This window comes from Diceros bicornis, chromosome 8 (assembly GCF_020826845.1).
Source record: "Diceros bicornis minor isolate mBicDic1 chromosome 8, mDicBic1.mat.cur, whole genome shotgun sequence".
NCBI lineage: Eukaryota > Metazoa > Chordata > Mammalia > Perissodactyla > Rhinocerotidae > Diceros > Diceros bicornis.
In genome coordinates this window covers 6,443,893-6,468,707 of record NC_080747.1, presented here as the reverse complement: position 1 = coordinate 6,468,707, position 24,815 = coordinate 6,443,893, and the positions used below count along the sequence as shown (strand labels likewise).

General features: G+C 44.9%; 1 protein-coding gene across 3 annotated transcripts in view; it reads left to right on the top strand.

The window, feature by feature from the left end:
- STK32B (serine/threonine kinase 32B) overlaps positions 1 to 24,815 on the top strand; it is a 336,677-nt gene that overhangs the window by 85,954 nt on the left and 225,908 nt on the right. For all 3 annotated transcript variants that reach the window (XM_058546713.1, XM_058546711.1, XM_058546712.1), the window contains one exon: positions 20,494 to 20,645. In XM_058546713.1, the coding sequence (XP_058402696.1) occupies positions 20,494 to 20,645 (152 nt within the window). The remainder of the gene's footprint in view (positions 1 to 20,493; positions 20,646 to 24,815) is intronic.

Sequence of the window (24,815 nt, the reverse complement as noted above, 5' to 3'; positions counted from 1 at the left end):
ATCTTTATCATGTGTGTTTAAAAAATTTTTTTTATTGAGATATAATTCACATATGACATTGTATAAGTTTAAGGTATATAACATGTTGATTTGATACATTTATATATTGCAATATTATCATCACTGTAGTTTTAGCTAACACCTCGATCATGTCACATAATTATCATTGTTTTTTTGTGGTGAGGACATTTAAGATCTCGTCTCTTAGCAATTTTGAAGTATATAATACAATTGTTGACTATAATCACCATGCTGTGCGTTAGATCTCCAAAACTTAATTATCTTCTAGTTGTAAGCTTGTAACCTTTAACAACACCTCCTCAGTTCCCCCACTTCCCAGCCTCTGGTAACCACCATTCTACTCTCTGTTTCTACAAGTTCAGCTCTTTTACATTCCACATATAAGTGATATCATACAATATTTGTCTTTTTCTGTGTGGCTTATCTCACTAAGCATAATGCCTTCAAGGTCCATCAGTATTTTCACAAATGGCAGGATTTCCTTCTTTCTCATGGCTGAATAACATTTCATTGTGTGTGTGTGTGTGTGTGTGTGTGTGTATGTATATATATATATCCACATCTTTTTTATCCATTCATTCATTGATAGGCACTTAGGTTGTTTCATATCTTAGCTATTGTGAATAATGCTGCAATAAACGTGAGAGTGCAGGTAGCTTTTTGATACTAATATTTGACAAGGGAGCCAAGAATGCTCAATGGGGAAAGGATAGTCTCTTCAACAAATGGTGTTGGGTAAACTGGATAACCACATGCATAAAAATGACATTGGACCCCTATCTTACACAAATCACAAAAATTAACTTGAAATAGGTTAAAGACTTATACATAAGACCTGATACCATAAAACTCCTAAAAGAAAACATAGGGAAGAAGCTCCTTGACATTGGTCTTGGCAATGATTTTTTGGATATGACACGAAAAGCACAAGCAACAAAAGCAAAATTAACAAATGGGACTACATCAAACTAAAAATCTGCACAGCAAAGGAAATGATCAACAAAATAAAAAGGCAACCTACAGAATGGGAGAAAATATTTGCAAATCATATATTGAATAGGGGTTAATATCTAAAATATATAAAGAACTCATACAACTCAATAACAAAAGAATAAACGATCTTATTAAAAAATGGGCAGAACAGAATAGACACTTTTCCAAAGAAGACATACAAATGGCCAACAGTACATGAAAAGATGCTCAATATCACTAATCATCAGGGAAATGCAGATTAAAACCACAATGAGATGTCACCTCACATATGTTAAAGTGGCTATCATCAAGAAGACAAATGACAAATGTTGGCGAGGATGTGGAGAAAAGGGAACCCTTGTGCACTGTTGGTGGGAATGTAAATTGGTGCAGCCACTATGGAAAAAAGTATGGGGGTTCCTCAAAAAATTAAAAATAGAACTACCATATGATCCAGCAATCTCACTTCTGGGTATATATTCAAAGGAAATGAAAACACGATATCAAAAAGGGTTGATTGTATTTTTATTATTGAGTGGTGGGATATTTATCCAAATACCAGTCCTTCGTCAGATATGAGACTGTTTTCCAGCAGCCTGTGGTTTGCCTATTAATTTTATTAGTGGTGTGTTTTGATGTACAGACATTTAAAATTTTGATGAGGTCTAATTTGTTGAGTATTTTTCCTTTTAGGGTTATTGCTTTATGTGACTTATAAAAGAAAACTTGGCTCAAGGAAACATACTCAAGTCACGAAGATATTTTCCTTTTTACTCTCTAAAAGCTTTATGGCTTTGGCTTATAGGTTTAGTTCTATGATTCATCTTGAATTATATTTTTTGTATGATGTGAGGTAACGGTTTAGGTTCATTTTTTTTCAGTTTTTCGTCTATTTTTATGTGGATATTCATGTCTTAAAAAGAATGTCCTTTGCTGATTGGATTGCTTTGGTGTCTGAAAAATCAGGTGCCTTGTACAAGTAGGAGGTCTACTTCCGGGCTCTATTCTGTTCATTTGACCTACTTGTTGATCCTTATGCAAGTACCAGACTGTCTGTATTACTGTAGGTTTATAGTAAGTCTTGAAATCAGGTAGTGTAAATCCTCCAAATTTATTCTTTTTCAAGATTGCCTTGGATACTCCAGGTTTTTGGATTTTCATAGAAATTTTGGAATGGCTTGTCAATTTCTACAGAAAACTAGTGGGATTATAATTGGGATTACATTAAATCTGTCAATTTGGAAATAATTGACATCGTAACAGTATAGAGGCTTGTAATCCATAGACATGATATAGCTGTCTGTTTGCCTTTACTTATTATTAGGTATTCTTTAATTCATTTTGACAATATTTTGAAATTTTGTGGGGAGGGGATTTGCCCTTTTTTCTATTAAATATTTCCCGAAATAGTTCATGAGGGTTTTTTTTTTTTTTGACACTCTTGTAATGGAATTGTTTTTAATTTAATTTTTAATTGTTTGTTGCTAGATATAAAAATACTATTGATATTTGTATCTTAATCTTGTATCCTGAAATCTTGCCAATTAAACTGTTAGTTGTGATAGTTGTTTTGTAGTTTCCTGGAGATATTCTGTGTCAACCTTTATGACATCTGCTAATAGAGGTAGTTTTGCCTATTTTTCCTCTGTCTTTATGTTTTTTTAATCCTTATATTCTTTCAATGGCTAAAATCTCCAGTACAGTGATGAGAAGAAGTCATGAATGTGAGCAACCTTGCCTTGTTCTTACTATTAGGGGATAAAAAGCATTCACTATTTCACATTAAGCTCTAGGTTTTTCAGAGATGCCCTTTATCAGACTAACTTCCTATTTCTAGTCTGCTGGAAGTGTTTATCATTCTGGTTGTTGAATTCAGTCAAATGCTTTTTCTGCATCTGTTGAAACAATCATATTGTTTTCTCCTTACTTTGTTACTATGATCAATTACTTACATTGATTGATTTTCAAATTTTAAGCCAATCTTGCTTTCCTGAGATAAATCCCCCTTGGATATGATATTTTATTCTTTTTTATATTGTTGAATTTTATTTTCTGATATCTTATTAAAGAGTTTTACATCCGTGTTCATATGGAATATTAATGGGTAATTTTATTTTTTTGTAATGTCTTTGTCAAATTTGTTTTTAGGATTATACTAGTCTCATAAAATAACTTGAACTTTTTCCTTCTTGTCTATTTTCTGAAAGAGTTTCTATAAAATTGGAGTTACTTTTGTTTGATAGGATTTATGAATGAAACCATCTGGCTATGGGGTTTTCTTGGTGGAAGGGCTTTTGACAACAACATCAATTTCTTTAATATATATAAGGCTATTCAGATTTTCTGATTTTTTTCTTATGTGAATTTTGGTAAGTTATAATTTTCAAGGAATTTATCAGTTTTCTCTAGGTTGGCAAATTTGTTGGCATAAGGTAATTTATAATATTCTCATTTGATCCTTTAAATTTCTGTAGCATCTATACAGTCATGTGCAGCATAACGACATTTCGGTCAATGAGAGACTACATATACTATGGTGGTCCATAGGATAAGTATCATATAACCTAGGTATGTAGTAGGCTATACAGCCCAGGTTTGTGTAAGTCTACCCTATGATGTTCGCACAACAGCGAAATCACCTAACAACACATTTCTCAGAATGTATCCCTCTCGTTAAGTGGTGCGTGACTGTAATTATAATTCCTCTTTCATTTCTGATATTAGTAATTTGTGTTCTTTCTCTTATTTTCTTGATCAGTTTATGTAGTCTTAGATTTTCAAGATGGAGCCTTAGGTTATTGATTTTAGACATTTAAAAAAATATATAAGTTCTTTTAAGCTATAAATTTCCTCTAAGTACTGCTTTAGCTACATCCCACAAAATTTGAAATATTGTATTTTTATTGTTATTTAATTCATAATATTTTTAAATTTCTCCTGTGATACTTCTTTGACCGATGAATTGTTTAGGCATGTGTTGTTTAATTTCCAAATATTTGCTTTTTGTCCCCCTAAACTTCTTATTTTTATTGATTCTAATTTATTCCATTATGGTCCAAGAACATATTCTGTATATTTCAATCCATTTATGTTTATTGAGTCTCATTTTATGCCCAGTTTATGGCTTATCTTTGAGTACACCATACCTTCCTGAAAGCAATGTGTATTTCAAAGTTGTTGGGTGTAATATTCAATAAATATCAGTTAAGTCGAGTTGGTTAATAATGTTGTTCAGATATTCTGTGTCTTTCCTGATTTTTAGAAGCTAGTTGTTTTATCCATTTCTGAGACAGTTGTGTAAAATCTCCAACCCTGATTGTGGAGTTGTTTCTTCTTCCTTTAATTCTGTCAATTTTGCTTCTTATACTTTGAAGGCCCATTGTGCAGAACATACATATTTATGTTTGTTATGTCGTCATGATGAATTGACCCTATTATCATTATGAACTGTTCTTCTCTGTCTCTGCTAATAATCTTTACTTTGAAGCTTATTTTCTTGAGATTAATATAGCCATTTCAACCTACTGATGCTTACTGTTTCCATGGAATATATTTTTCCATGCATTTACTTTCATTCTATCTATGTTTTTATATTTAACTGGCATATAGTTAGGTCTAGCTTTTCTTTAAATCCATTCTGCCAATCTCTACCTTTTAGTTGGAGTGTTTAGTCCATTCACAGTAAATGTAATTATCGATATGCTTTGATTTAGCTCTACCATGACTTATCTGTTTTCTGCTTCTTTCTCTCTTACTCTTTCTTCTTCTGTTTCTCCTTTCCTGTGTTGTTTTAGATTAACTGAGTATTTAGAATCTCCATTTAATTTATCTATTTACTTAATAGCTACACTTCCTTACATTATGCTTTAAAATTATTGCTCTAAGGATTATTATATACATCCTTAATTTATTTCACGGTCTGCTTAGAGTTAATATTTTATACCTTGCATAAAATGTAAAAACTCAACAGCTGTATAGGTCCATTTACCACCCCTGTCAACCTTTATACTATAATTGTCACATGTATTACGGGTTCTTAAATTATAAATCACCAGTACAATATTATAATTTTTTGCTTTAAATATATAAAAATATATACATATATATAAAATATATTATAAATATAAAAAATATATATGTACGTTTTTTGGCTTTTAAAAAAATTAGAAGGAAAACAGTCCTCAATATTTACCCATATCTTTTATGAAATTCTGACTTTCCCTCTGGTATCATTTCCATTCAGCCTGAAGAATTTTCTTTAGTATTTTATATAGTGCAAATCTTCTGTCAATGCTTTCTCTTCATTTTATTTTATCTGAAATGTATTTATTTCACCTTCTGTCTTGAGGAATATTTCTACTGGATACAGATTAGTGAGTTGACAGTTTTTCCTCATTACTTTTAAGATTTTGTACCATTGTCACCTGACTTCCGTAGTTTGTGATGAGAAGTCATGTAACTCTGAATCATTATTATCAGGCATGGAATGTGTCACTTTTGTCTCTCTCCTTTCAAAATTTTCCTTTAATCTTTGACTTTCAGCAGTTTGACTATGAGGTGCCTAGTGGAGGGTCTTGATTTAAAAAAAATAGTTTCTAGGGGGCCGGCCCGGTGGCATAGTGGTTAAGTTCATGCATTCTGCTTCAGCGGCCCAGGGTTTGCAGGTTCGGATCCTGGATGCGAACCTAACACTGCTCATCGAGCCATACTGTGGCGGCGTCCCATATATAAATGGAGGAAGATGGGCGTGGATGTTAGCTCAGGGCCAATCTTCTTCAGCAAAAAGAGGAAGATTGGCAACAGATGTTAGTTCAGGGCCAGTCTGCTTTACAAAAAAATTTTAAAAAGGTTTCTCTCTCTTTGCTTGGATTTCCTATATTTTCATTTCTACATTGTTGCCCTTTACATCACAGCACAGTCGTAGTCATAATAGCTATTTTAATGTCCTTTACGCTAATTCCAACATCTGGGGCATCTTAAGATGCACCTCCACTGATAATGGGTCATGTTTTCCTGGTTCTTTTTATGCTGAGTGGTTTGGCGTTGCATCCTGGACATTGTGAATGTTATGTTGTAGAGACTTGGGATTCTGTTGTATTTCTTTGAAGAAATATTTTTAACAAGCAATTAACTTGGCTGCGTTTACACTGCATACTCTGCCTCCTGGGCAGGCACACACATCTCAGTCCACTTCTTGTTTCTTCTTTGCTGAACTGCTTCAAGTTTGCCCCGTGCATGTGATGTTTAGGGGTCAGCCAGACACTCAGGCAGAGCTTATGTGCCACATTTGAGGTTCTCCTTTTCTAGATTTCTCAGGAGAGGAGTTGTGGCCTAGAGAATTTAGGAAGTTTGCCTATAGTCTCACGGATAGTGGCTGAACTTAAACAATAAAACGTTTAAAAATCCTGTAGAACCTTTACTTTCTGTTGTTTCTTATCCTAATGTTGAGCATTTCATGGCTTAAGGAAAATGGAAGCTTCTCTTTTAATCCACAGCACAGCTGGCACCACATTGAAGCGTATCACTTTTACCTCCATGTTATTGATGATTTTAGTGCTAAGCTCTTTGCACCACTTCATGGCGTACTACCGAATCTGTTAGCGTGTGGCCTTATGATTTTTAAATTGATGATATCCTGTCATCATCCCTTGAAAGTTTTGTCTTCCTTTTCTGCCTATACCTGTGCTGCTGTTTGCCTGCTGGCTCGACAATTAGAACCTATAGTCCAGAACACAAATGTATTAAAGCTATGATTATAGTGGATCTTTTGAAAAATGCAAGCTTTCTAGAGGCTCTGTTTTTAAGTCACTCTTGGGTTGTCACAATTTCCTGATGACACCCAAATTCATGTGGAATGTACACAAACATCCTGTATTCAGCAAGAAGTTAGTTTACTTCAAGGCGATAGAACATAGCTTTGTTCTGGTCAAAATATCAAATAATCACTGCCTTTCATGGCAAATGCAAATGAAGTCTACATGACTATTATTAAACTCAAGGTGGAGGTGGGCTGGCATGGAATGAAGAAAACCCCCCTTCTCATATTGAATGGATATTTTGGCTTTGCTTGTTGCCTTTGGCAGGTTCGATATCTGGCATTTATTAACAGTTTTCAAGAAAGACATTTCATTGTTAAACTATGACAATAGCCTTGGTTATCAGGAAAGAGCACATGTGAATTCAGAGAAATCTCATTTGACTTTCATGCTGGGAGAAGTTGTGCTTTCCCAGTGCAGCACCAAAGTAAACAGCTGCAAGCAATCCATTGATTTTAGTAAGAATTTACTGAAACTTTCTATAAACTTTTTATGACTGAATTCTGGGACAGCTGAAGCACAGCAGAACAATTTCTGCACGTCCAGTGGAAACACTTGAGATTTGGGAGTCGGGCTGACTCTTGATGTGCATTCATTGTGGACACCTAGGAAAGTAAATTAACCTCTCTGAAGCTTAGTTTTCTCATCTGTAAAATGGAAAAGGAATGGAGAACCATAGTGGACTGTAGTGGCTGCTGTTTTTGACTGTCCAACATGCTCTTCAGTCCCCTTTCTTGTCATCATAACATCCCTTTCCTTTGGAGAACACCTCCTCCCTCCTTGTGGGCCCGGGGGACTGTCAATCACTGCGGTCCCCCACTCTCCCTCCGAGGTGGGCGTGTGATGTGGCTGTGCCAGCCACATGGCCCATATTCAGCTAGACCAGGGCTTGCTCCAAGGAGTGGCTGTGTGATCCTAGCCCAGCATCCAGAGTCCTTTCACAGGATCAGAGGTGAAAGGCTGTTCTCTTCCCTGCGTGAATCACACGCTGTCAGAAAATAGGCTTGCATTTGCTGGTGGCTGTTTTCCTCAGCAACTGGTGAAGGTGAAGGTCTGTCTGTAGAAGAAAAGAAAGAAGCACAAAGCAAAGAAACAGAAACAGACGTAAGAGGTGGATGGAGAGAGGGGGCCTTGTTGGGTGGGGTCAGTACTAGGGTGAGCAAGTGAGGCAGCTGGGTGCGAAACTGAAGGAGGCATTGCTCCCAGGGTCTAGCAAATACAGGGTCGGCGTTGCTTCCTTACATTTTGCGCCCTAGGCACCTTGCCTGCCTCTCGCTGGTCCTGGCCCCACTGGTGACTGTCTGAGCTTGGCTTTCTCCAGAGGCTGAAAGTGAGAGAAAGAATTGAGTGCAAGCAGTTTATCAGGAGGTGACCCAGGAAACACCTGCAAGAGAGGGGGAGTGAGACATGGCAAGAAGGCAGCCAATGACGGGTGTATCATGAAGCCCCTCACCTCCACGGGGGACCTCCAGGAGGCAGTGCAGAGCATGCCTTGGGGGTAGCCGAGGGTTAGAGAAGCTAGTGTTTTTATGCACAGTTCCCCATTCATCATTGCCGGGGGGCTGCTCCAAGCAGCATGACCTCTCCTGTACTTTTGGCTTGCCTCATTCAGGGCAGGGAAAAGCCCTCTAGCAGAGAGTCGCAGGAGTTCACAGTGAGCAGCCTGAGGTGTGTGGAGGCGAATGAGAGGAGACAGGGACAGCCACCACCAGTGCCACCATCTTCGCGTTCTTCCAGTCCTGTGAGCTGTTCGTGTTTTACCAGCTACGGGAACTGACCTCCTGTTTTGCTTACACGAGATCGTGTTGGGCTCCCAGCATGTGCATCCTGGAGAGTCCTGACCAACAAGAAACTCACAATCATTGTCCTGGGAACTGGACACCTGTTATCATCCTTGTTCCCCTAGCTGCCCAGTGTGCTGGGCAATATTATCCTCATCTTACATGTGATGAATCGGAAGTCTAGAGAGGACCCCATCACCACACACAGCCTGTTTGGTCTCCACATGTCCCTCCCAAACGCAGAAGCTAGATTGAATCTAGCTTTAGCCACACGCGTATCAGCAGGAAACCATGGGGGTCGGGAGGAGTGTCCACCAGTGTCCAGCAACACTGGACATTTGGGTTGGAAGCAGCAGAGCATAGAAGAAAGAGCGCAGGCTTTCAAGATGGGGCAGCCTGGGCTCGGATTCTGGCCCTGCTGCTTCTGGTCGTGTGCACCTGGATCCGTCACATAGCTTCCACAAACCTCTGTTTCCTCCTCTGAGAAACAGGAATGCCCGGAGGGGTCTTAAGAGTTTAATGTGACATTAAGGGGCAGAGACGGTGCAGCCCCAGCACCAGATCTGACATGTGGTTGGCATTTTTCAAATGCCTTCCGTGTGTTCTTGAAGCCAGCATGGCTGGGGTTTTCCTGGGTGACCTGGTAGCTTCTGGAAAGGTTTGGGTAGCCACCTGGAGGGACGCATCAGGTTCTCTGAGGATCGCCTCCCCATCTCTCACAGCACATCTGGGGAGGGGTGGTCTTCAGGGTCCTCGTCTGCCTCCACCATCAGACTGTGAGATTCCTGCGAGGTGGGGACTGGTCGTGTTTGTCTGCCCGGTCCCATCAGCACCTGGCTCTGTGCTTGGCACGTGGTGAAGGCTTGATAAAGGCTGCCCAGTGAAGGGGTGAGGGAGAGGGAAAGAAGAGAGGAGGCCTGGTCTACACAGCAGCCAGTGATGCAATAAAGCATGAATTAGATCGTGTGGTCGCTACTTCTCGTGTCCAGCAGCTCCCCTTTCATTCAGAGTGAAAGCCGATCTCTTCACGCCAGCTCACAAGGCCCTACAGTCTGACTTCTGCTGATTTTTCTGACGCCCCTCTCTGCCCCTCCGTCTTCCTGCTTTTTCCTCTCCAGGCCTTCCTCTCATCTCTCGAACACGCTGAACGTATTCCTAACTCAGAACTTTCGCACTCGCTGTCCCCTCCACCTGGATCACTACCCCCAGGTCTCTGCAGGGCTCACTCATTCCAGCAGGTCTCTGCTCAGATGTCCCCTCCATGGGGCCTTGCCTGAATATCCACCCCACTCGACCCCACCCCAAGTGTCCCATAGCCCGTACCCCTTCTAATTCCCCTTGCTTCATACCACCCGTCACTCCCTGGGATTCCGTTATGTGTTTATTCACTTGTCCTCTTGGTTGTTAGTCTCATGCACCAGAACATAAGCTCTGTGAGGGCAGCAGTGTTTCCTCATTGTTCACTGTTGTATCCCCAGCACCCACGCACACACATAGATGTACACCTATATATACACATATATGCATAATGCATATACATACATATACACACTCATTAAACAGTATATATACACATGTATATGTATATACACATATACACATATATATAGGTACATATTCATATATATACACACATGTATTTGTATATACATATACACCCTCTAAGCATTATATATACATATATACATATATATACACACCCACTAAGTAGTATATACACACATATGTATGTGTATATACATATATCTATACACACCCATTAAACAGTATATATGTATAGCTACATATACATATGTATTCCCCACACATAGTATATAGACACATACACATATATGTATGTATATATGCATATGTATGTATACCTGCCAAGCAGTATATATACACACACACACGTATATGTATATACATACACACACATATGCATATACATATACAAACCCACCACGCAGTATGTGTGTGTGTATATATACAGTTATATATGTAGAGACACACACATATATATGATACATATAACATATATGAATGAATATTATATAAATGAATATTGTACAAATGAATGAGGAACTTGACAATTAACCCATCAACCAATGAGATTTAGCTGAACAGTTTATACTGAGTGTCTCTGGGGTAGGGTCCTGAGGTGAATTTCTCCGTTGTCCCTGCTGCAAACTCATTTTTCACGCTTGCCCCCCTAATTACCCCCCTCCCCCTCCAGCCCTCACTCTCCACCCTCCACACACTCCTCTTGACCCTTTGGATGGTGGAGCCAGCAAAGAGAGGCCAAGGTGAAGTGTTCTGCTCTGAGTTAACTTTGAAGCCAACAGGGCTGAATTATTTTCAAGGGAAGGAGGAGGATGCCTTTGAGAGAACTTTTTAAGAAGTTTGCTTCAGAAGTGTCTCTCTTGGATTGGCAAGTGAGCCCTCTGCTTAAAGAGCGGCAGGGTTGAAGCAAAATAAACAGGGAGTTAATTAAGATTCGTGGACTAACCAGAGGCAGTCTGCACATAAAACAGCAGAAAGTGGCACAGAGTTATATGATAATAGCTCTTTATGTCCCTCAAAGGAAGATTCTGGATAAAATTCAGCAAGAGTTGCGCGAATGATAATTCCAGACTCAACACTGCCTTATTATGCAATGAAGATCATTTCCATACCGAACCATATTATTAGCTGTCTCAATCCACATCTGCATGTGAATTCATGGTGTGAAAGAAATATTTGATTAATAGCAGACTAACCAATTTAGTGCCCCGACTGCAACAAATCCATTTTGGAATTAAGTGGAGATTGGATTTTATATATATGTTTATAAGTTTGAATGTTCAGAAGCATTTGACTTAGGGATTTTTTCCTAAAAAATTTAGTTTTTTGGTATTTGTTTTGATCTTTTCTGTTGCTGGGCCTCCAGGATGATGGTAGCATGGTAGAACACACAGCAGGATTTTGGGTCAGACAGTAAATGTTTATGGCAACTGCTCTGTCCAGTGTTATTCTGGGAACTTGTGATGGTGTGGCCAACAAGCTGGGCAAGATCCCTGATGCCACAGAGCTGACGGTTTAGTCGGGGAGACAAACCCACAAGCAATAAACAAACACGATGATTTCAGAGATGATAATCGCTCTGCGGAAGATGTATAGTGCAACCACCCAGGGGGGTAGCACTGCTGTGGTTGGAGGAGAAGGTGGCAGGGAAGGCCTCCTTGAGAAGGAGATGTTTAAGCTAAGACCTAACTGCTAAGAAGGAGACAGACTACGTGAAGGTCTGGGGGAAAGGGCATCAGAGACGAGAGAGGCCGTGGATGCAGGGGCCGTGCAGCAGGCGCAGAGTTAGTAATGGGGCAGTGGCAGCAGATGTGCGGAAGATGTCCAGCCAGCACTGTGTCTGCCTGCACACGCGGGGACCCGGAAGATACGGGTGTTCTTTCTAGGAAAATGCACGAGTTAATCAGTTTACAGAACAATGGTTAGAGAGCTTCAGCTCCAAAGTCTGACGGTCGGGTTGAATTCTGGCTCAAGCTGGTGACTCTGGGCAAGTTGCCTAACTTCTCTGAGCCTGTGAGCTGTTTTTGTTATGTAGGAATCCTTTTTAGAATTCTTCAACATGATGCTTCTGCTGAAAGCTTTTATTGCTCATGCAGACATCTCTTATAAAGGATGGACTCTATCTCTTTTTAATGAAATATTTATTCATTTCCTATTAATTAGGTCGTGTTTGGCTTGAGGCATCCTTTGGAGGAATTTGCCGGCTCCCGGGGATCGCTTTATTAAGAGCTAAATATCACAGGCAGTGCAGGCTCCTCGCCAGTGGTTTTCAGGCATCGGCCGGAGCAAATGATCCGTGACTGACCAATCGGACAGACTTCATTGCTCATCTGCATTTCCTGACGTCTTCCCATTATGACATCTCATTGCATCCATGGGTCGAGCCTCCCCAGGTCTTTCTATGTCTATCGAGTGGTTGCAGCCTCACTTCTCCCTAAGAGACACTTTATGGCATTAAGGGTGTCAGAAGCACAGGGCCTGGTCCTGGGGCCCTTGTCCCCGTGACTTCCTTCAGTGTTTGCTGACACTGTGGTCTCCCCTATAACTCCAGAGGGGATCAGTGTTTGTAAGCAGTGACATTAGCTTATTTATAAATCACACGATCACGTCTTGGAATTGCCTCCAAACTCTCTTCCCTGCCACTGTCAGAAAGAACCCCACCTCTGCAAAACCCGAATTTTCCCTGTTGCTCGTTTATTCTTTCCTTTATTATTTATTCACAATTGTATGCCTAGGATCTACTTCTAAAATCCTTCATCCCCCCAGTGCCCTCAGGACAAAGCGACAGCATTGGTTTGCTAGCTCTGCCATGACAAAATCCTACAGACAGGGGCTTCAACAACGGGAGAGACTGTCTCAGTGCAGGAGGCTGGAGGTCTGAGGTCGGGGGGTCGGCAGGGGAGTTCCTTCTGCAGCCTCCCTCCTTGGTATAGATGGCTGTCTTCGCCCTGTGTCTTCACGTCTTTCCTCTGTGTACATCTCTCTCCAAATTTCCCTTTTTATAAGGACACCAGTCAGATTGGGTAAGGGCCCACCCTAACGACCCCATTTTAACTTCATTATCTCTTTAAAGACCCTGTCTTCAGATATAGCCACATTCTGAGGTCCGGGGGGTTAGGGCTTCAACATGCAGATTCTGGGAATCACAATTCAACCCACAACACCAACCCTTTAAACATGTCATTCAAGGCATCTGACACCTGCTCCTCACTCGCCTTTGTCACCTCCTCTCCCGCCACCATCTCCACAGTGTCTGTTGTGCAATGTCTCAGGTGAACATCAGTGAGCGCCACAGATGCTCACATACGGAGGGTCAGTGGGGTGGACGCACTGTGTCTCAGCATCCCGAGGAGAGGTCAGCTTGGCTCAGCGCTTAGCTGGACACACCGTGGGCTGTGCCCCGATCGAGGGATGCCCCCCATGGGGCTGTCCCTTTTTATATGCTGACTGCGACAAATATTTTAGAGTCAAGTACCAAGCAGTTTGAGCTTCTTGTGCTTGCTCTTTGGGGACTGTGGGGAAAAGCCAGATGTGGTGGCCTCGGTGGCTCCTGTGGAAGTTGAATTCAGGTAAGAGGAGGCAGTCCAGGCCCACGGAAGGGCAGCACCAGCCTTTGCACCTGCGTAATTCTAGGTTCCCAGCATAGCTCTGGCCTCTTTGATTCTGGGGTCGTCTGTCCCCCAGAGCCTGGCTTGCCTGAGCTGGAAAGTAGGGGTTAGAATCCTGACCATCAAGGTCACTGTAAAGGTGCAGCCAGACACGGACTTTCCTAAGAGTCCAGCAAAGTGATTCTCAACCGGCCTACACATCGGACTCCCCCCACCGGGAGCTTTAAAAAATACACAATCCCAGGCGCCTCCCAGACCTCTGGGTGCGCCGTGGAAGTGACATCCGTCAGTGCTCTGAATGTGGAGTCTGGCTGGAGACCACGGGATGCTGGCGCGCTGTAGGTTCCCAATTCATGTCGGCCCCCTTCTCTGCTGACTTGGGGTCTACTCCCAAATTTCTGATGCATGGTGTGCTTGATACATGTCTTTCTTACAGTAAATCACCTGAAATCCACGCTAGCTAGCATTTATTTATTTGTCCCCATAAGTTGTAATTAACAATGATAACATCAGTTCCTAATTGAATTAGACTAATGAGGAATGTTAATTGGGTGCCTGCCTTTCAGCAGCTTGGGTGACTTTGGCCAAATTGCTCATTTTCTACCTCATTAACCGTGATTTCCTGTGTAAAGGGCTTGGCACGCCCTGCTAAGGAGCATTGGTGCCACCTGAGACCCCTCTCTTCTGTTCTGAATTTGGAGGTTCCCAGGACCTGGGCAGAGTGACTTGTTGGTGAGGAACGCTGACTTCCCTCTAGAACACCTGATGTGAGCTCATGAGGCCCAAATACTGCTTTGGTTCCAGCAGATTCCCTCAATCCCATGGTTCCCATGGGACTTAGAGCTGGGAGGGACAGAAGGCCCTCGCCCTACACTGTAAATACCTCCTATCTACCTGCGGCCACACAGGGCATGGCGGGCCCAGTCCCGGAGTTCCTTTGTGGACTCCAGCTCAGGCCTGGAGGTCAGGGCCATGGAGGGCTTCGGGTCAGTGGTGATGCCTGCGAGGAGTGAGGCGGGGGAAGGCCTGCGGGATGGTGTTCTAAGCAGAGGGAACGGAATATGGTCGTCCCCGGAGTCCAGGCCAAGGTGATAAGTTCACACGTGTGAACCCGGGAAAGCTCGGGGGACCATAGGGAACCAGGCCAGGGTGGCCCCTGCCTTCATGGTGCCTGGGTGATGGTCAGACAGTAAACGGGGATTTATAATACAGTGTGTGATGCAGCACCATAGAGATAGGGGCTCTGGGAGCCCACTGGGAAGGGCTCTGAATGCAGCCTCCAAGGGCCAAGGGAAGCTTCCCAAAGAAAGTGATGAGTGGGCAGAGTCAGAGTTCACAGGTGAGGGGGTGGGGGTGGGGGTGGGCGAAGGAGGAGGCAAGAAGGATAGAAGGTAGTGGCAGTGGAGAAACGCTTTAAAGAAATGCTAAAGAGTTTGAGATAGTTGACATGAAGGGTGTGTGTGTGGTGTGTGATGTGTGTATATGTATGTAATGTGTGTATTTGTGTGTGTGTGATGTGTGTGATGTATGTGTGTGGTGTTTGTGACCTGCATATATGTGTGTGTGTAGTGTGTGTGTGGTGTGTGTGTGCAGTGTGTGTGTGATGTGTGTGATATGTGTGGTATGTGTGTGTGTGTATGTGGGGTGTGTGCATGTGTGTGATATATGTGTATGTATGTGTGTTGTATGTGTGTGGTGTGGTGTGTGTATATGTGTGTGTGCTGTGGTGTTTTTGTGTGTGTGATGTGTATTTGGTGTGTGTGTGTGTGGTGTGTGTGTGTGTGTATGGTATTTGTGATGTGTGTGTGGTGTGTGTTTGTATGTGTGTGTGTACACACACGTGTCAGAAGTGATGTAGGCACAGAGGGCTTTGAATACCAAGATACAGACCTTGAACATTTCCTGAAGGTGAAAGAAAGCCCTGGAAGGGCTTCAAGTCTTTCATTTTTCAGAAGTTCCTACTCGACAAAAAGGCATCTGCAAAGACCAGAGCAGAGGTGGGACTGGCTGGTTAGGAAGCTATTACCATGAAATTTTCCTGTTTCTGAAATTGCAAGCGTTAAACTCTAAGCACCAGAAGTCGCTCTGATCACAGGGACTCATGCAGAGAGGGCACAGCCATGGGCTCGGGCTGGAACGTGGGGTCCTGGGCAGCACAGACTCAAGCCGGGCGCTGCTTTGGGAGTTGAATGTGCTCAGCGCCTCCTCATTCTCCAGGGCTCGGGGTTGGATTCCAGGCATCAATCTGGCCAGCCCTCCAACAGCCCACATTTACTGGGCACCTGCGAGGGCCACGCACTCTGCTGGGCTCCTTCCACTTGCTCCCATGGCAACCCCACTGTAGACTTGGGAGGGACAGGCCTGAAACTCATTTCACAGTGCGGGAGACTAAGGATCATGGAGGTGCTTGCCGAGTTGGTCAGCCACAGGTGGATGGCCGCGATGGACATTTACAGACTGTTGAGTTTCCTGTGGCTGCCATAACGAAGAACCACAAACTGGGTGGCTTAACACAAGAGAAGTTTATTCTCTCACAGTTCTGAGGCTCGAGGAGAGAATCTCTCGGAGGCCTCTCTCCTGGCTTCTGGGGTTGCTGGCGATCCTTGGGGTTCCTTGGCTGGTAGACACATCATCTCTCCAAGCTCTGCCTCCACGGTCACACCACCTCTCCCCTGTGTGTGTCCTCTCCCTTCTTTTCTCTTATTATAAAGACACTGGTTGAATTTAGAGCCCACCCTAATGCAGGATGATCTCATCTTGAGATCCTTAACTTAATTACATCTGCAAAGACCCTTTATCCGAGTAAGGTCACATTCCCAGGCTCTGGGGGTCAGGATGTGGACATATCTTTTTGAGGGCAGCCTTTCAACTGTGACTACACCTGCTCTTCTCCTCCTCTTTGGTTCTTCCCATTCCATTCCCTGGGCCTCAGCCATCCTGACTGATGGAAAGCCTGGGGGCTGCTCCCAAGTGTCCCCACTTCCTTGGTTCTGCAACATGAGGGCTCAGGCCAAGCCACCTGGTAAGTTCAATAGACACGCTGTCCTGAGCTGCCCAGGCCTGCTTGGCTCCAGCCATGGGGGCAGAAACGTCTGTGACCCTGTGTCCTGGGAAGCAGACCTCCCCCACAGCACCCCTGCTCTTCCTTCAGATGAATCCTCATTGACAGTTAAGATGACAGTAGTAATAATCATCATAGCTGCCATTTGCTGCAAGCCCTCTGTCTCAGGAGTGTTGTATGTGCATAATCCTATGAGAAGTCAAGAAAAATCGCCTCCTTTCAGCACGTGCAACCTGCCAGCACCATACCACACCCTTTGCAGACACTCCCTCCCGTGTCCTCACAACAGCCCTTGGAGGAAGAACACATCACTGCCATTTTACTCCTAGTAGACTGAGGCTCAGAGAGGGTGGGTGACTTGGCCATGGTCACACCGCGAAGAGCTGGAATATAAGCCCTGGTCAGAGTGCCCCAGAGCCCAAACTTTATCTTTGTGACTTCCCGGTAGACCTGCGTCTCAACCCAGTGCATTAGATTTGTCTTAGGTCTTTTTTTCTTTTTTCTTTTAGCCTCTCTATCTCCTGGTCAGATTGCTTCAGCTAATGCTACCGGACTCGCTTGGCCAATAAGGAAGCAAGGCCAGAGGGACCAGGGCTGTATGCGTGGCCCTACTTCTGGTCTACAAGAGGGCCAGGAGCAGAGCCCAGCTCTCCTGACCCCGGGTCCAGCCTTTAGCTCTGTGTTCCTGAGAAACATAGAGTGTTTCTAAGATGCCTTAGAAAATAGATCCAAGCCCTCAGTTTACTGAGGAGGGAATCAAGGCCCAGCCACACCCCTTCATCTGCGTAGAGCTGGCCAAAACCCCATCCCTTGACCTCACTTCCTTTACTTGTAAATCCAAACCTGCAAGCTCTATCCAACATCCTGTCCCAACCACCCTGCCTTATCTTGCACTGAAGTCAGACTTCCAACCTCTATGCAAATCATTAGCTCTACTTTGAAAGCTGGAGTTCTAATTAAATGTTGAAGAGTCTCTTCCAATTCCTCACCTGTCTCTGAGCTGAGGTGAATGTCACGCTCCCCATCTCTCAGCACCTTTCGTTGTAATGGCTGAGAGTCAGGGAGGTCTTTATCTGCCGGAACTCAGAACCCAGGGCATTACACAGACTCCATCTTATCCCAGCCTAAGCTTTTGGAGATGGTGCAGCTGGCTGGACTTCAGGGCTACCAGCCCTGGCAGAGGCAGTGTCTGCTGAAATTCTCTTCTGGGAAGACAAGTGAGAAGTGAGAGAGATGGGAAATCCTAACTAGTGGAATGATCCACCCACCGCATGTCTGCCTGCAGACATGGGTCTGAGGGACTTGGGCCCAGGGCTCCAGAGGTCTCTGCTGGGATTCCGCAAAGCCAGGGCCCCACGCTGCTTTTGTACAGCACACCTTTGCCTCCTGGCATTTTATATGTTCAAGTTCACTGGAAAAGGAAGTTCCGAGGGCCTTCAACTTCATGCCACTGATTTTACTGCCTGGAAAAACCTCCTTCTGGAGTTTTCATGAAATGTGCTGTTTAAGACATTAAGATTCAGGTGACGTTACTGTCCCCTAATAGGGCGGGCACTCCTACTTCCTTGGTCTCCTTTAGTCTCGCCCCAGGGGTGCAGTTCAGGCAGAGGCTGAGACAGGCTCAGAGAGGCAGCAAGAAGCACAGCTGGAGGCGGAATTCAGGCTTTTCCCCAACGTCTGGTGTCTGCCTCAAACAGATTCACGGCCTGTTGGACCTGAAAGGAGTCCGATTCCCAGCAGGAGAACAACAAGGCACGCCCGGGGAAAACCCCCGCTCCTTAGCAGGGCATTCCCACGTGCGCTGTGCTCAGAAGGAAACATGTTGGGGAAAAGTGCTGGCTGGGGAGGCGGAGAGCTGGGTTTGAGTCCCGAGACATGAGGAGGGTCTGCAGCCTTTCTGTGCCTCTCTTCCTTTATCTGTCAAGAGACGACAAACTAGTAGCTACCTGGACCGGGTTGAGTAGTGGCCCCCAAATTCATGCTCTCCTGGAACCTCCGAATGTGACCTTATTTGGAAATAGCGTCTTTGTAGATGTTATTGGTTAAGATGAGGCCACACTGGATTAGGGTGGGCCTCCGATCCAATATGACTGGTGTTCTTAGAAGAAGGTGGAGATTTGGACACAGAGACACCGAGGGGAGAAGGCCGTGTGACGCCAGAGGCAGAGGTTGAAGTGCTGTAGCCACAAGCCCAGGAAGGCCTGGGGTCGATGGCAGACGCCAGAAACTAGAAGAGGCGGGAAGGAGCCTCCCCTGGAGCCCTCAGAGGGAACACGGCCCTGCTGGCACCTTGATTTGGGCTTCTGGCCCCCAGAACCGTGAGACAATAAGTTTCTGTTGTTTAAAGCCACCCAGTTCCTGGTACTTTGTTGTGCCAGCCGGAGGAAACCAACACAGTACCTCATCGGGCTGTTGGGAAGACAGGATCATGCAGTCCTGGTTAACTGTTCATGCCACACAGCACGCGCTCGCCCTGCTCGGTTTTTCCAGCCATACCACGCTCCCTGCTGTGTGTCCTGGGGTTCCGTGCCCTCCTTTGTAGTGTTCTCTTTCCCTGGAAGGCTCTTCCTTTGCTCTTGTCATCTTTGCATCCTTTCGGGCTCACCCTCCGGCATTAATTCCTCCAGAGAGCCTTTTCTGACAGTCAGTCCTCCCGTCCTGCCCCCGGCTGCCCCCAGTAGGGGAGTCACTCAAAAGTCAGACCGTCGTGGGTTTGACTCTCCGCCCTGCCACTCAGGGACTTGCTGAACTCTGGGCGAGTTAATTAGTGCACTGGGGGCTACAGCTTCCTCAAGGCTTTATTCCTAGGGTTCTTGTGTGGATTAAGTGAGAGAATCAAGGAGACTGTTTGCTCAGTGACTGGTCTGCAGTGAAGCTCTCAGTACAGGGAGCTGTCAGCACTGCTGTTTCCACTTCGCCTTTGCTCCCCCAGTGCCCACGGGCCTTAGTGTGGGTTTCCCTGGGCACAGGCTCCGAGGCCAGGATTTGAGTACAGGGCACGGGAGAAGTGAAGAAAGCATAGGGGGTTGGATTGGGAAGTGAGTCAGGGAAGGAAAGGCAGAAGACTGCCAGGAAAGGGTGTGCCATCAGCCAGTTACTCCCGGGGGTAAACTCTCAAACCTGGGAGCTCTGGGAGCCTCAGACTTACCCCACTGGATGGGCAAGGGCCTGGGGTGTAGATGCCCCAACTCCCAGCATGGGGATGCTCCTGGGGCCTTAACTCTCTGGCACTGCCCGTCTGTTGCATGGGTGGCAAAGTGGGCTCTGCTGACAGCAAGAGGCAAAGAAGTGCGGGGCTGGCGGACAGCAGGTGTGCACTGAAGTGTGGAGGCCAGGGGCCACGGGGAGCACCCACACTGTGTATCTCAGGGTCGTAGATGTTGGTGCATTTGTCCATTTTCCTCCTGGGCTGTGAGCTCCTCGAGAGCAGGGCTGCTTCTTCCATCTCCTGTATCTGCAGCTCCTTGTCCAGCACTCAATACCTACTCAATACTTATAATAATTCTCGATAACAGGTGAATCTGGTCCAACTCCTCCATTTTACAGATGCAGAGAGGTTGTGGCATAGCCAGAGCTGCTCCGCCAGCAAGTTTCCAGAACAGAGACTTGAACCCCGGAGTAGAAATGCAGTGAGGGGCTGACTTTTTTTTTTCATGTTGGGCTGAATGTTGTCCCCTTTGGCTGTCACTCAGGTATGCATCGTGCAGAAGCGAGACACTAAGAAAATGTACGCGATGAAATACATGAACAAGCAGAAGTGCATCGAGAGGGATGAAGTCCGGAACGTCTTCCGGGAACTCCAGATCATGCAGGGGCTGGAGCATCCTTTCTTAGTCAATCTGTGGTGAGTGATCCCATCGGGCTCCTGTGAAATCTGTTATGCAGCCAAATGCGGATCCAGCTCTGCTGGAAGGAATCTTCTTGTCGAAGAGAGAAAGGAATGGAGTTTTCTGCGTTCAAATATTCTTTTGGGTTTTTTGTAGAGTACGTTTTCTGATGACATCATCAAGCATATGCTTAATTTTAAATTTAATTCCATTCTCTTACCTGATGAATCAGAGTTGAAAATAGATTTAGAAGAGGAGGATTTTTTTGTATCTGAGAACGCATGTGTTATAAGAGAATGCCAAATACAGTCTTCTAAGGGGAGTCTAACTTTTTAGAAAGTCACATCTGTAGTGTTGATGGCAAGAAGGACTCAGGATGGTTGCCCAGCGTGGACATGCTAAATTCCAAGTTTTGAATCCCTCCCACGAGGGCTGCCATGATCCATGTTCCGGAACTTTCTCTGCTTTAAGTGCCACCCTGCTAGTGGTTCCGTGCCTCTGTGTCTTTGCACATGACATCTCCTCTTCCTGAAACTTCCACCTCCCCCAGCTCCCCCAGTTTCCTCTAAATCCTCTGCAATCCTTCTGTCCAGCTTATGAGGCACTTAGGTCAGGAGCCTTCAGTGACCCACAGGTTGGGTGAGCACCCCTCACGTCTCCACCTTGACCTATGCTTGACCCGCCCAACACAGCCTTCACCACAGTGAACCCAAATTATTGGTTTACTTTCTGTCCTCACTAAGAAATCACTTGCTCCTTGAAAGCAGAGGCTGTTTCTCGGTTCTTTGTTTCTGGGAGTCGAACACAGTCTCGGACACATTGAAGGCACTTACTGAATGTTTCCTGAGCTGGATTTTTTTGAAGGGGAGAGCACAGGCTGTTCTAGGAAACAAATTCTGTTTCATTCTACATCTCAGTTGACAGATCGTTGATCTTAAAACCATCAGAGGTGACCCCTGATGGGAAAGTCTAGTCTAGTCCATATATTCCTAATAATACCAATTGTTTCGATTGTTCTTTATACTCAGAAGTACTCCCAGCATTGCAGTATTGTCCTGTTTGAGAAAATCAAGGTGTGCCTGTCAGATGCCACAGACTTGGGCATTTCCAGGGGGAAAAAGAACACTGTGTATTCTACACTGGAGTCTGAGTAGTGGGTGCAAGATCTTCATGTCCCCAGGCACCATCCAAACTCTTCAGCTGTTTGGGGGAAATAAACCCCTTCATGTTTTGATCGCTGTGCAAGGGAATTTTTTAAAAGTAAATTTCTAATCTAAAAAGCAACATACGTTCATTACAACATACAGAAAATGAGATACATAAGAAGGCAACAATTATCCAGAATCTGACCACCCCTAGACTGCATTTTAGTGAATAATCCTTTTTGTACTTCTTGTCTCATATCAATATGGCTGTGTACGTCATGAGACAGAAAGCATGCACAATGATTTTGTTTTCTGCTTTTTCAAATTAATAGTCTGGTAGGAGCATTATATCCTATTGCAAACTCCTGCAAATCACTTTTAATGGCTACATAACGTTCCACTGGGGAAAAGTTCAATAAGATCTGTCCTTTGTCCTGTCGTGTAGGTTATTTACGGCAGTTCCTAAGGACCTTGCCAATGTAAGTAATGCTGAGATGAGTATCTCTGAGCTTAAACTTTTTCGGGGGGACTCCTTGAGTGGGACAAGGGGGTGGATCACGTCTGGGCTGTGATACGTGTTGAACGAGGGTGCTTTGTGAGAGCAGCCCATTCTCAGGCACTGTTTTTCGATGCTCTGTTCACGGTCTCCAAGACGCCAACAGATTAACAACAGACGCCCTTCCATTACGTGAGAGTGCTGGGTAGATAAAACCCTCTGTGCCTGTGGCCTATGATGGCATTGTAGTCATTGTAAGCTAGGAAGGAGTGAACCTGCCACCTGATTTTGGAGTCACCTCTCAAACTCTCTGGCCTCAATTTCCCCACCTGTTAATATTGATAATAATGCCCTGTTTACTGCTAGGACTGTTCTGAGAATTAATTGAGAGGAAAAGAAATGAAAGTATATTTTCTGTAAATGAAAATATTGTCCACTGTAAGAAGTTGTATATACTTGTGTGCATGTATATATATGATAATAAATGGATGATAGATAGATAGATAGATAGATAGATAGATAGATAGATAGATAATGCCCCTTCAAGCTATAAGTGAAAAGGAGGAGTCCTCAATCCGTTGGTCAGAACTGAGTACGTACTGTATGGCTCAGGACTTTTTTAGTTATAGAGGATGGAGACTTCAATTTGCTTTAGCACAGAAGGGAATTTCTCCGGGTTTGTAACTAAAAAGTCTAGAATTCCAGCTGACTCTATCTCCTGCTTTCCCATGTGTCAGCTTTCTTGTCAAGCCATGACTCACGCTGACCACTGGTGCTTTGATTTTTCCTAGCTGAACAGCCCAGCTGAGGCTGAAGGTCAGGGGTGGCCACGATTGACCTGACTCGGGCCCCGTGCCCATTCCTGAAGCAGTGCGCCGGGGCAGGAGGTTGGTCCGAGCTGAGTCTCAGGAACAGAGATGGAGATCTGCAGAGGGAGGTTGGGAGCTGATTCCAGGAAACGGTACCTGCTACCCGTGCGTTATATCCTGATCTTTATGACGGCAGTCTTCATCACACCGCTGCAGGCTGAGGGTTTTGGGCCTCAGAGGGAAAGCAGGGCTCAAGGCAGTGCATTACCTTGCCTGAATCAATTGAGTTGTGGTTCAGACTCAAGACCATCCCAACATGCCCTGAGGTTTTCAGTTTTTGCAGGGAAATGACCACTGACATTTACTACTGAGTGCTTGATCAGTGTCTTCTTCAACTGCTTTAATCCTCCTAACAGCCTCTTTGGTTTTCTACTATCGTCCTAACATTATTATCCCCATTTTATAGATGGGGTAACTGAGTCACACCACTAGTAGGTGGAGGAGACAGGACTTGAACCCAGGCTCTCTGACTACACGGCCCACACTCGCAGCCCCTCTACCACAGCTGTTGTGAGAAGACCCCGGCCCTTCGCTGCCTAGCCCCCTCATAGCCTTCCTCCCTGCACGGAGCCTCCTGCTGGGCTTCAGTTTGGCGGCCCCTCACCCCTGCTGGAAGGGAGCACAGTGTGGAACTGCTCGGTGGGTTCATAAGGATACCGCCGCTTGATATTAATTATACATCCCCTTTTCATCTCATTACACGGAGGGTGAATTATCGCAGCCTTGGAGTCCTGACTATGCCCCTTCACATTCTTCTTTTTGCTGACATGGTCTGTAACTGGCACGGGGGAAGGCCAGGCATTGATTAGTCTTCATGACAGTTTTGCCTCTGAAGAATGAATGATGTGCGGTCCCAGCCGGTGATGATCCGAGTTGAGTCGTCAAGTGCAGTATTTTCACCTGTTCTGAAGTGAAGCTGTTTTGCTCTCTTGGGCTTAAGCTGACCAGGGTGAAGGAAAAGGGAGTGACAGATATACCCCAGAGAGTGAGGGTGTGCATTAGTGGAGCCCTGGATAGTAGGGAGGGGAGAGGGGGGTTGGGAGGGAGGTGGGGAGAGTGATTCAACCCTCTGGCTCTGCCGTTTGATCTCCCAGGTTCTCCTTCGAGCTCTGCCTCTTGCAGGCCGTGAGACTGCTATGGACTGAATTGTGCCCCCAACTGCCATTCATATATTGAAGCCCCAACCCCCAGTGTGACCATCTCTGGAGATAGGGTCTTTAGGTTGTTAAGATAGTTATTACGGCTAAATGAGGTCATTATGGTGGGGCCTTAGGCTGAAAGGACTATGACCTTATAAGAAGATGGAGAGAGAGTTCTCTGCTGTGTGAGGACACAGCAAGAAGGCAGCTATCTGCAAACTAGCAGGAGGGCGCTCCCCATAACCCGAGCGTGCTTGCACCTTGATCTAGGACCTCCAGTCTGCAGAACGGTGAGAACATAAACTTCTGTTGTTTACACCACCCAGGCTGTGGTATTTTGTTGTGGCAGCCCAGGCAGACTAATACAGAGGTCTTGAGAGTGAACTGCTTCTCCTCTCGGTGTCTCAGAGTCCTTATTTCTACAACGGAAGGGGTGGTAGAAGGACCAGGTGGGGCAGCACATAACAGGTGCCCATGGGCTTGGGGCATGATGTCAGCACTGGGTCACGGACCTCCGCTGGTGTTGATATGGTAGCGC